Consider the following 13,176-nt stretch of genomic DNA (forward strand, 5'->3'; position numbering starts at 1 on the left):
CAGACCACAACAATACTCTCAGAGAAAGCTACACATCTGACAATGGTGAAGTCACAAAAGATGTTTTAGCTACAACATATGCTATGTCAATCCCTGACAATGTCCTGTTTCAGTGTAAGGTCCTCCACTGAGAGTCATAACCCCTAATTCTGTTGTAGTCTTTTTCATTCCCCCACATGGCTCCGTCCACACCAATCGAATGCTTTTCAAGCCACAAGAGGAGGTGAATGAGTGTACACTTCATGGAGGAGAGAACAGAGCTACAGTCCAGTTAGTCAGTACGTACCGTTGTATGGCCTGCCTAATTCAGGAACATGTTTACGGTGCTGAAGAGAGAAAATCAGAAAAGATCTAGTGTTCTGTTAGTCCAGTACGTACCGTTGTACCAGGCCCAGTGTAGTGCCGTGTAGCCCTGGTTGTCTGTGATGACGGGGAGGGTCTCCACTGACTGGGCGGCGTGTAGGAGCCCACCCAGCACCCCGATGTGTCCGGATGCCGCCGCCACGTGGACAGGGGTCCGCCCCTTACAGTCCCGAACCAGGAAGCTGGCGCTGTGCTGCAGCAGGGCCTCCACACACTCCTCATGACCCGTCACCGCCTGGGAGGAAGGGGCGGGGAGACAAGAATGGATTTTAATAACTAATAATCAATGATATAATAATGAATCATCAATTATTACAAATGATGTCTGGAGACAGGTCCCCCTACAGGGATGAATACACCACTACCCATGGACAACTACTTTTCTGAAGATAATATGTATATTTGAGCCTCCCTGTCTCTTTCTGTGTGTGAGCGTATACAGCCAGCTCTCCTCCTCACCCCTCTGTGTAGCGCTGTTCTGCCCCACTTGTCTTTGGCTTCTACGCTGGCTCCCTTGTTGAGCAGTGAGTACAAACAGTCTGTGTGTCCGCTCAGCACCGACACCATCAGAGGGGTTCTGATACACAAGACAACAAGGTCATATTACAAACTGGTAATAACCAGGCTGAGTCCCAAATGGCAACCTATTCCTATATGGTACACTACTTTTGACCTGAGCCCATAGGGTTCTGGTTTAAAGTAGTGCACCAAGTAGGGCATAGGGTGCCATTTGGGACGTAGACCTAGTGTCAAAATCTCTTTATTTCAGGAATTGTATCCAAAACCCAATTGACTTACTGTCCATTCCCGTCTTGAACGTCCACTGCACTCTGGAGGTCAGCATTTCCAATCAGCAAACGCAAACACTCCGAATGACCGTTGGTAGCTTGAGGAGGATAAACAGAGAGGATATAAGAATGTGAGATGATTGACCGTTGGTAGCTAGAGGAGGCTAAACAGAGAGGATATAAGAATGTGAGATGATTGACCGTTGGTAGCTAGAGGAGGCTAAACAGAGAGGATATAAGAATGTGAGATGATTGACCGTTGGTAGCTAGAGGAGGATAAACAGAGAGGATATAAGAATGTGAGATGATTGACCGTTGGTAGCTAGAGGAGGCTAAACAGAGAGGATATGAGCTGATTGCTGGACGACTATTACCTTCAAATGAACAGACAGATTTCTAGAACAGTGGTATTGGTAGATGACATCCTCATGATGTTAACACAGCAGATAATAAAACATTTTGGGGCTGAGGCCCTCGAAGCCTGTCACCTGCTAGCTGTGTACCTGGCTCTGGATAGAAGTCCCCCTGTGCACTGATCTAGGATCAGCTTACCCTCCCCAGATCCTCAGCAATAATGACAAAAAATGACCTTAGATCAGTGTGTAGTGGGCATTTTCACACTATGCTATATAATATCCCTAGTGGACATTGGCATCCTAGCAAAATGACCAAACAAATGTCCATCTTGGTAAGGAAAACTTTTGAATTACAGAATCTCTAGGTCTTACGTGATATCCTATGCGTACCTGCAGCGTGGATGGGGGTCCTCTTCAGGGTGAAGTCTTTAACCAGGATGGAGGCTCCCTGGTTGATGAGGACGTCAACACACTCCACATGGCCTTTAAAGGCAGCCAGGTCCAGAGGGGTGCGCCCCTGGCTGTTCCTCACGTCTAGATCCAGCAGAGACTGAACCAGGACCTCCATAGCATGGTGGTGGCCGTGGTACGCCTGAATGGAAACAAACACACAGTCTGAAGCAAAGTCCAGTGGTATGCCTGAACAGATATACACTCCTAATATAATCAATGTCCTATAGTAGACCAGTGGTATGCCTGAACAGATATACACTCCTAATATAATCAATGTCCTATAGTAGACCAGTGGTATGCCAGAACAGATATACACTCCTAATATAATCAATGTCCTATAGTAGACCAGTGGTATGCCTGAACAGATATACACTCCTAATATAATCAATGTCCTATAGTAGACCAGTGGTATGCCTGAACAGATATACACTCCTAATATAATCAATGTCCTATAGTAGACCAGTGGTATGCCTGAACAGATATACACTCCTAATATAATCAATGTCCTATAGTAGACCAGTGGTATGCCTGAACAGAAATACACTCCTAATATAATCAATGTCCTATAGTAGACCAGTGGTGCACCTGAACAGATATACACTCCTAATATAATCAATGTCCTATAGTAGACCAGTGGTGCACCTGAACAGATATACACTCCTAATATAATCAATGTCCTATAGTAGACCAGTGGTATGCCTGAACAGAAATACACTCCTAATATAATCAATGTCCTATAGTAGACCAGTGGTGCACCTGAACAGATATACACTCCTAATATAATCAATGTCCTATAGTAGACCAGTGGTATGCCTGAACAGAAATACACTCCTAATATAATCAATGTCCTATAGTAGACCAGTGGTGCACCTGAACAGATATACACTCCTAATATAATCAATGTCCTATAGTAGACCAGTGGTAAGCCAGAACAGATATACACTCCTAATATAATCAATGTCCTATAGTAGACCAGTGGTAAGCCAGAACAGATATACACTCCTAATATAATCAATGTCCTATAGTAGACCAGTGGTATGCCAGAACAGAAATACACTCTTAATATAATCAATGTCCTATAGTAGACCAGTGGTATGCCTGAACAGAAACAGTCCTAGACCTCTAAAGTAGACCAGTGTCTCTCAAATCGGGTGCCCATTTTTTCTCCCGCCCAGCATCAACATCGAAGGTCCCTGCCAAGCGTGAGATTTAGAAACAAACACACTACTACTTCTCTGTTGGAGGTTGATTAACTCAAATGGCAAAATAAGGAAATCATCCTCATCATCACCGTGTCAAAATATGCATGTATTTTACACTAATCAGGAACAGATAGGAACATGGTGTGTGAGTGTCTGGACAATCAACTTTTAGTGGAAAAACAACACCATGCCTGCATCCCAGATAGCAACCTATTTCCCATGTAGTGCAGTACTTTTGATCTGGGCCCATAAGGTTCTGGTCAAAAGTAGTGCACTAAATAGGGAATAGGGTGCCATTTGTCATGTGGCGAGACCCCTACAGGAGCAGGTAGGCTTTACTCACAGCTAAGTGTAGGGGGCTGATGGGAGCTCTGACATCAGAGTCGTTCAGGATGTCTGTCCCTGAGGTTTCCATTAGCTGGGGAAAGACAAGGACGGGCCAGTTTAGACTTGTAACATATTTACTTTGAAGGTTAGTCTAGTAGCATGTTTCATGTTGTAAATCTCAGTGTCCAGCCCCTGCAGACATACTGGGGTGTTGCATTCGTATCTTAAACAAGCTAGTGTGAGGAAAAGTAACCAACTGGTACTTACCACATCTAAAGGTGTTTCACTTGCAATCTGGAAAAAGAACATCAAGAGTGACGATGCGGCCACGACAAACATGCAACCACACCTTAAAACCTACTGAATATCAACGTCTGTCCCAAATGGCACCCTATTCCCTATATAGTGCATTACTTTTGACCAGAGCCCTATGGGCCCTACATCCATTTGGGACGCAGACAAAATGGTCTGTGAATGCAGGGCGTCTAGTCCCCTGTGGTTCTGACTCACCAGCTCCAGACAGAGGCGGTGTCCGTACGCAGACGCGTAATGGACTGCGTTGTAGCCCTGATTGTCCCTGATCCCTGGGTTAGCGTCGTTTCGCAGCAAATATTCCAGACACCTAGAGGTCAGAGGTCAAGAGTTCACTAATCATTATACCAACATCAAGACAGACAGATAAGCAAGCAGAGACACTTTCCCAAAGGAGACGTGGCCAAGCTTTCACACTGCAGATTTAACACTAGTATGTATTCAAACACGGCCAACAACATACTCTAGACTACAGTGAAATGTGAAAGGTCATGGCACCACAACATACTCTCCAGACTACAGTGAAATGTGAAAGGTCATGGCACCACAACATACTCTCCAGACTACAGTGAAATGTGAAAGGTCATGGCACCACAACATACTCTCCAGACTACAGTGAAATGTGAAAGGTCATGGCACCACAACACACACAACAGTAAGAGAGGTGTGAGACGTACTTTCCGTCTGTGTCGGAGGCAGCAGCGTAGTGGAGCGGGGTGCAACCCCTTTTATCCAGATCGTTCACACTGTCCCCAGACCCCACCAAGGCAAACAGACACTGGTAGTTACAATTGGCTGCCGCATAATGCAGAGGACTCCTAGAAGAACGCACAGAAACCATTCAACATCAACAACAGAAACAGCTTATTGGAGCTGTAAAACATTTACATTTTACATTTACGTCATTTAGCAGACACTCTTATCCAGTGCGACTTACAGGAGCAATTAGGGTTAAGTGCCTTGCTGCAGTGCACATAGACACATTTTTCACCTAGTCAGCTAGGGGATTTGAACCAGCAACCTTTCAGTTACTGACCCAACGCTCTTAACCGCTAGGCTACCTGCCGCCCAATATTTCCCATAATAATTCCTATATGCCCCTATACTATATTCCCCATTATCATAAAGATCACATATGAAAGTTATTTGATGCCACAGACAGACCTTCCGAAGCTGTCCTTTCTGTTGAAGTCTGCCCCTGTGTTGAGCAGCAGATTCAGACAGTCCAGGTTCCTGGTAACAAGATATCAAGTTCAGAAAGGCCCTCGTACATCTGAGCTATCAGGTGGATGGTAACAAGATATCAAGTTCAGAAAGGCCCTTTCACATCTGAGCTATCAGGTGGATGGTAACAATGAGAACCTTAAAGAAAAGAGAAACCCGTACACTGCTCTTGCTAGTATCACTGTTTTTATAATGCTAATAAAAGCAATAATAAAAAGTGATACTAGCAAGAGCAGTTTGCAGGTTTCTCTTCTCTTTCAAGAAGATATAAAGACAATTTAGACCAGAGCGCAAGTCAATACCACCATGGCATGGAACCACATTATACAGAAATGATACCGCACTAATGATCTATACGATTTTTTAATACTGCTAAACAATGTGAAATGTAAGAGTGTGAATATGTGTTTGTTCTTTCTGGTGGCTTTCCAGTTCATGAACTAAATATTCCTTGGTGTAAAGCCTGGACCAGTCCACTCACCCAACAGCTGCTGCAGCATGTAAACAGGTCCTTCCAAAGTCGTCAGGGGTGTCTATATCAAAGCCTGACGAGAGGAGCTTCCGACAGCAGTCAGAGAACCCACTGAGAGCAGACAGGTGGAGGGGGGAACATCCCATGGACGCCTCGCCTGCAACACATTTTTACATTTTAGACTTTAAGCAGACACTCTTATCCAGAGCGACTTACAGTTGATTCAGCTAAGATTGGAAACAGCACCACATCACAGTCCTCATTAAACCCCACAGCAGATCAACACATCAGCATGCTGCAATGCCCTGTCTATCAACCCCCCACACACCACAATGTGTTGAGCATAGTCTCCAAGCAGGAATTCGGTCAATGACAGAATTGCAGATGCATGTTGCATTTTTGCTGGAAACTGTGTGTGTTCTCACTTGGCTGTGTCAGCTCCGTTCGTGATGAGTGTATTGATGAGTAACTCATGGCCGTAGCGAGCAGAGATGTGCAGAGGTGTGTTTCCATTCTTTTCTTCACAGTCGATCTCAGCACCTACAGAACACACACACACACACAGACACACACAGACACACACACACACACACACACACACACACAACACACACACAGACACACGTCAACCACTTGACCCTAGAGGCCTCATGAAGCTTCATGTTCAACCACATTGCAAGTAACATTGCTCTGTGCCAGTGAATCATGGTTTGAAGACAAAAGACAATGCTGAAGAGCCTACTGGTTCATATATATTCAGTTGAGAGCATTCACAGCGACTCACCATTCTGGATGATGGCTTGAGATCTGGAGAAGCGTCCATGGATGGCCGTCATGTGGAGGGGGGTCTTTCCATCTTTACTCTGCAGATAGAAAGACAAAGATGGTTCACACGGCAGTCTGTGCTGCTGACCACAGGCAAAATCAAACACGTATTGGAGGAGCGCTTGATTGCATTTAGTTTGCATTGTTAGGCCTATTCCATTGGTATTTGAATGTAGACCAGGGCCAAATACTAAGCCATGTGCTGCGTCAGTGTGTGCGTCCCAAATGGCACCCTATTTATAAGTACACTACTTTTTGAACAAAAGTAGTGTACTTATAAAAGGAACAGGGTGCCATTTGGGACACAGGCAGTGTCATCACGGCTCCTTGCTCTATGGGCCCCTGGTCAAAAGTAGTGCACTACATAGGGAATAGGGTGTTATTTAGTTCAGACACAGTGTTGGTCATCCGGTCTCCTCACCTTGATGTTGACGAGGGCCCCGTTGTCCACCAGCAGCTCCAGGCAGAGCGCCCCATGGCGCGAGGCGGCCGTGAAGTGGAGTGGGGCGAAACCCTTCTCGTACACCTGCTTCACGTTGGCGCCGCACTCGATCAGCTCATTCACCACCACATCCTGCCCGTTGTAGCATGCCACGTGGAGGGAGGTGTTACCGTACCCATTGGGCTAATTTATCTGGAGGGGAGCAAGGGAGGGAAAAGAGTGGAGAGAGAGAGAGAGGGGGGGAGAGAACAAAACAATACATTCCTGATCAGGTCACTTGGTTCTGAAAACCCCCTGGTCCAACCTCTCTCTCTTCATTACTTGGTTCTGAAAACCCCCTGGTCCAACCTCTCTCTCTTCATTACTTGGTTCTGAAAACCCCTGGTCCAACCTCTCTCTCTTCATTACTTGGTTCTGAAAAACCCCCTGGTCCAACATCTCTCTCTTCATTACTTGGTTATGAAAACCCCTGGTCCAAATCACTGGCTCTAACCTCTCTCTCTTCATTACTATTATGAAAACCCCCTACACATTTAAATGCGTGTTGACTCACATCCACACCAAGGTCCAGGAGGTACTTGACCACACTGATCATTCCACTGGAGGCTGCAGAGTGGAGAGGGGTGTAGGCCTTCTTGTTTTTACAGGACAACTCTGATCCATGAGAGGCCAGCAGTTTCACCACCTCAATGTGCCCTATGGTAGAGAGAGAGGGGGAGGGATAAATAGAGAGAGAGAGAGAGAGAGAGAGAGAGAGAGAGAGAGAGAGAGAGAGGAGAGAGAAAAAAAAGAGAGAGAGGGGAGGGAGATAGTAAGGGGGGTTAAGAGAGAAACAGAGATACAAACACAGAGAGATAGGCAGAGAGAGGGAGAGATAGATTAGTTTACAGTGGTACACAGCACCATAAGCAACACCTACATCATGTTAGTACAACTGAAAACATCTAAATCAACCTACTTAGTACATGATTCTGACATAATAACACACTAGACGTGGCTCATACAGCTGAGCTGTGAGACTAACACACAGTCCATTCATTCATTCATTCATTGGTATAAAGGACATTAGTCAGAATGTAAATGATGTGGTAAACTCATCACCCATGTAAGCAGCCCAGTGGATTGCTCGGCGATCCTTCTTGTCAAAGGCATTAATGTTGGCTCCTCTGGAGAGAAGCAGCCTCACCATCTAACAGGGAGAGGAGAGAGAAACAAAACACAGGTTGAGGAAAACTAAACAGCAAAATCCGCTAAATCTGGCTTCAAAGCCTTCCCTTTAAAATTATATATTTTGTATTCACAATGAATGAAAGATAACATGTAAAGACATGGTACATTTCTCCCCTTTTAGTCCCCCCTTTGACCTCCCCCCCCCCCAGAATGCCTCCAAACACATTTAAAAGAAAGGGAAAGTAATTGAGTTACATGTCAGAAAACAAAACAAAAGTATACAACAACGTTACTTCAAGCAAAAATGTAATAGCCTAACAATTTCAGGTGATTAAGTGATTTTATAGGCCTATATAGCAGTAGTCTCAAGGTGGGGCCAAGAGTACTAATCTGGAGGAAGTGTTTGGAGCTGTTCAAAATAGGATATCATCGGGTCCCAGGAGGAATAAAATGAGTTGGTTGACCCTCGAATGGTAACTTCATTTTTTCTCATTTTAGGAACAGCTTCAGATCTTTGAGCCAAAGAGAGGCTAAGGGAGGATTGATAGATTTCCAATCCAATAAAATCATTCTGCGGGCTAACAGGGAGGCAAAGGCAATGGCATCTAGCTGTCTATTGGTCAGAGAAGGATTGTTGTTTGGTACTCCAAAAATAGCAATTTCTGCACTAGGCTGCAACTTTATATCAAATGCTTCAGAAAGGGTTTTAAATAGTGGACAAATAATCTGCCAGACGGGGACAGGACCAGAACATTTGATTAGTCCCATTATCACCGAGTACTGTGGATGATGGTACATCAAAAGACAGAGGTGGGATACCCTGGTCAGGTGGAACAAACAGCCTACCCCTCCCAGTGCTTGCAAACTCAGGACTAGCAAACGCTCTACTCCCAGGAGCTGACTGTACAATTGGTGTAAATGGAAGGACACCCCTCCCTCTACCCACACTAAAATCCCCAGAATAACATGTTTTATGGATTTGAGAATCTTCCATGGCTCAACAGAGCACTAAAATACAATGTAATTTAGTGCATTCAAATACCAAAAAAAATAAATGCAAAAAACAAATTCATCCAAAACATACAAATAAGCACGAATACCTGTATCTAATGAATATGCTACATTCACTTTCACTGTTTACAGTATATATTCACTTACAGTAAGCCATCAACAAATTCACATGCGCAGGTCGTGCACCTCATCCACACGCACAGCTCCGGCGGTCGGCTTGAGCTGACCAGTCGGCAGGTCACGTAATTAGGACACTGCCACAACTGGAATTCTGATGGTTGGATAATTTTTATTCGACCTGCACACGAAGAGACAACACACAATATGTTAGCTCTTGGTGCAGCCACAGCTCTCGGGCACCTTGCTAGTTGAAGGTCAGGCAAAAGAGAACAGGTGCTGCATGCACACATTCAGTGCCTAACAACACACTATACAATACAAGTAAAATGATATACAACATAATTCTGACAAAATAAAAGACATAACTGCACACCACGAGACAACACACAATAGCTCAGCCCTTGGTGCAGCCACAGCTCTCGGGCACCTGCGTGAGCACATAGAAACTCACTCAAACACTGTCCCAAATACTCCCGAGTTACAATAGGTACCCTAATTAGCGAGCTCGGTGAAAGTTGTTGACATACATCTTTATATTGTCCACATTGTAACAAAACCTGTAGTTGCGTAACAGCACTTTGTGTAACTTTACCACAGTTTTATATTGACAAATTACGGCGCCAATGACAACATACCTTGCTAGTTGAAGGACAGGCAAAAGAGAACAATAACAGGGTACATAAATACAGATAACCCGCAATGGACCAAACCAAAATATACACAACTTTTACAATTAGGTGTAATTACAATATAGATACATAAAAATGTTTGTACACCAAAAAAATTACATTAGCTATGCAGCTGTAATTAAATAAAGAAACCACATTGAATTATTATTATTATTAACTTATTAACATCCCCTCTTGACCTGGCCTACTTGAACTGTCCTTGTGTGCAATTTGATGCATAATCTAGGGAAACAACATCACACTACTACACATATAATTCAAGTCATACCTTTATTGTCATTCATGCTCTTATTTTTAACCTAGTAGTTTTGCAAAAGTGTAACCTGCGTCAATTCTAGGAAATATTGGAATAACGTGCTTAAGAGGAGCCCTGACACGCACAACAGGATAACACAACTACCACATTTTCAATTGACAATCATTGATTTAAATGGATGTGGTGTCACAATTCGGGTTAGAACTCCGGTCTCAGAAGTGTAGAGCTGGGGGTACTACCCCTTAGCCACAGAGGAGATGTTGTAGGACCCAAATGAAACACCCAAGGCAATACTCCAGGCAAGTAGATTTAATGTTCACAAAACAGGAGGCAAAACAAAACAACTCCACGAGGGGAGAAAAAACAAACTAAAGATAACTTCAAAAACTTACTAGGACAGACACGGTGAGACAAAGCAGGAGACACACAGTCAGGACGCAATAACCAAGTGACAAACAAGGGGAAAACACACAGCTAAAATACACAAGGGGAAACAAGGCACAGGTGACCTGGATAAGCTAATTAGGACACATGAGGAAGAACTAAGGCAAAGGGGAACACAGCTGACCTCTAGAGGCCAGGAGACAAACAGGGGAAGCAGGAAGCTGACATGTGGTCAATAGATTTGTATAGGCATGTATACTAATTTAATTTAACTTGTAAGCCAAGGTAGGATTAGTAGGTCTATGCAACATGCACCTGGATAACCGCGTCATGAATCGGAACGGGCTCCAACGTCCTCATATACACATTATGACAAAATAAAGATCTTAATATTTCACGAAATAAAGACATAGAAGAAAACAGGTTCTAGAAACTCAATTTCTCCATGGCAATAGAATGTAAACATGTAAATTGCTCCAAACATATCCAAATATCGCCTACAACTCAATTCTCAGCGCAGCATATTGGACGACTCCACAGGCATTGATCATTCGCGACTTTAAGACATTCCTGTTATCTCTAGAGCATCCCGTATATTTATAGCGCTGCATTTCGTCCCCCTCTGACCATGGATAGGGTTGGGAGCATTCCTGAGTTCACTTATGGTCCCACTAAGGTAATCTTAGGAGATATTCCTTTTGGCATACTGTAAATGCCTGTGCATAATGTACCTAATAAAGCATAATTGTTTTAATTATCTTCAAAGGAATTCTGTAGAAGCAGCCTTTATTTTCAGACTCTGCAGGCCTGCTGGGAGGAAGCATATTACAATAAACAGGTAAGATTCACCCCACAAAAACAGTAACCACAGAAAAAATAGATAGATTTAATCCCAAAACAAGAGTTTTATTTCAAGACAGTTTAGAGAAGATGGTCATAAGAGTTTTTAATATCACTTGCAAATTGTGAGACATGAGCAGTTGTGAAATGTTGCGAGAGGCCCTTCTGAAAGCACATTATATGGTCTTTAGTGGCACGGTCTCACACCTTACCTCATCTTGCAGAAGAAGTTCATGGTCCACTATCTGCTGCTCCAGAGTCGAGGCCAGGTCTCGCCCCATGTCACCATGGAGCACATGAGCGACTGGCTGGTGTCTCAGGGCAAAAAATCCCTTAGGGAGAGGTGAGTACCACGTCAGCTCTCACCTTCACTGCCATTCTCTGTCACCAGCAGCACTCCAGGAGGTGTGGGTAAAATAAACAACAGATAAATAGGAAGCCAGGAAAGTTGAAATGCTTTGTGTTTTATTTGAAGGGTGTGGAAGGAAACCCTGGAGGAGGGGAACGAACTCGCTCGGCTGGTAAGAGAATGAGAGTTAGAGACTTAGACTATCAGTCAGTGAGCTCCTTTCTAGCCTTTCAACAACTAGTCAGTACAGCAGAATATATCTGTTGTGAAATTACACTAATGGGACTTCCTGTTTCCTACGGCAGACCTGGGAAGTAAACACCTGCCTAAAAATGATTGACATGGAGCACAAGGCTGTCTGCAAGCTCCGACGCTCTATGCACACCACCTCTCCAGCTGGCGCTGACATGTGAGTTCCATGTACTGCCCTGCATACAGCTTGCTCCATTCATCTACACATCTGGAGCTATGCAGAAAATAACTAGGGCAGTGTTCTCTGTGTGAACATTGCACATCGTTTAGCTTTCTCTGCTGCTTTTTGTTGATTTCAGCGACCCCAAGGTCCACATCATCGTGGAGAGAGCTGTGAGGAGCATTCTGGACAAGCTGTCCAATAAGCCCTGTAGCAACCTGCTCAGCCCATCCCAGGTGGTGGTGGAGCTGGTGCCCAGGATCCTCCTGGCCCTGTGGCTTCAGCCAGAGGAAGGCCATTCGGATCACCCCATCCTCCTAAGCCGGGATGGCTGTGAGTATGGTGGTGGCCGTAGGGGAGAAGCTCTCCAACACGTTGAAGGCCTCTTCTCCTCACACCCCTTTCTCCCGGGCTGCTGCTTTTGACTCTGTGAGGTCGATCCTCGGGAGAATCAGCCAGTCCTTCTCCCTGGATGACCTCAAGACCCCCTTTTTTATGAGCTCTGTCTGTGCCTTTGTGGCGGACGAGGTGAAAAGCTACTTCCAGCCTACTGCAGACACCCTGCGAGTTCCCCCTGTCCTAGTGGTGGCCTTCTCCGCCACACTACCAGCTGATATCCAAGCAGGTGAGTAGCACTCATAGAAAGCACTCTGACAGATGCCTTTTGTCATGACATCCTGGGGCCTTGTAGTAGTAGATCCAATCAGGATTTTAATTGTCACCCCTAACACAGATGCAGACCAGGCTTCTTCTCACCTGGAGGTTGTGGAAATCCCCCATAACACAGAGGCAGACCCAGCTTCTTCCCACCCGGAGGTTGTGGACATCACCCCTAACACAGAGAAAGACCCGGCTTCTGCCCACCTGGAGGTTGAGGGATTCACCCCTAACACAGAGTTTGACCCAGCTTCTCCCCACCTAGATGTTGTTGACATCACCCGTAGCAGAGAGGAAGACCCGGCTTCTTCCCACATAGTGGTTTTGGACATCACCCCTAACACAGAGGCACACCTGGCTTCTTCCCACCTGGAGGTTGCTGACAAAACCCGTAGCACAGAGGCAGACCCGGTATCTTACCACCTGGAAGTTGAGGACATCACCCCTAACACAGAGGCACACCTGGCTTCTTCCCATCAGGAGCTTGTGGACATCACCCCAAACACAGAGGCAGACCCGGCTTC

At 45.0% G+C, this 13,176-nt stretch overlaps 1 protein-coding gene and 1 long non-coding RNA gene across 2 annotated transcripts; both read right to left on the minus strand.

Annotated features, from left to right (window-relative positions):
- Window positions 1–378: 378 nt before the first annotated feature.
- Window positions 379–5,582, minus strand: LOC121564814 (serine/threonine-protein phosphatase 6 regulatory ankyrin repeat subunit A-like; the record flags this gene model as incomplete). The annotated part of the gene is made up of 10 exons (XM_045219233.1): window positions 5,507–5,582; window positions 4,966–5,034; window positions 4,479–4,619; window positions 4,000–4,111; window positions 3,757–3,783; window positions 3,506–3,580; window positions 1,898–2,099; window positions 1,162–1,249; window positions 823–940; window positions 379–598 (listed from the first exon to the last, which is right to left on the minus strand). Coding segments are annotated over exons 6-10 (700 nt in total), but the record flags the coding sequence as incomplete, so codon positions are not given.
- A 13-nt stretch (window positions 5,583–5,595) lies between these two features.
- LOC123481169 lies at window positions 5,596–9,130 on the minus strand. Its single transcript, XR_006660021.1, has 7 exons — window positions 9,093–9,130; window positions 7,866–7,953; window positions 7,318–7,460; window positions 6,744–6,956; window positions 6,282–6,360; window positions 5,923–6,037; window positions 5,596–5,654 (listed from the first exon to the last, which is right to left on the minus strand). It is a non-coding gene; the product is annotated as an uncharacterized LOC123481169 (long non-coding RNA).
- Between the last annotated feature and the right edge of the window lie 4,046 nt (window positions 9,131–13,176).

The sequence above is a fragment of the Coregonus clupeaformis genome, unplaced genomic scaffold (assembly GCF_020615455.1).
Source record: "Coregonus clupeaformis isolate EN_2021a unplaced genomic scaffold, ASM2061545v1 scaf2172, whole genome shotgun sequence".
NCBI classification, from domain to species: domain Eukaryota; kingdom Metazoa; phylum Chordata; class Actinopteri; order Salmoniformes; family Salmonidae; genus Coregonus; species Coregonus clupeaformis.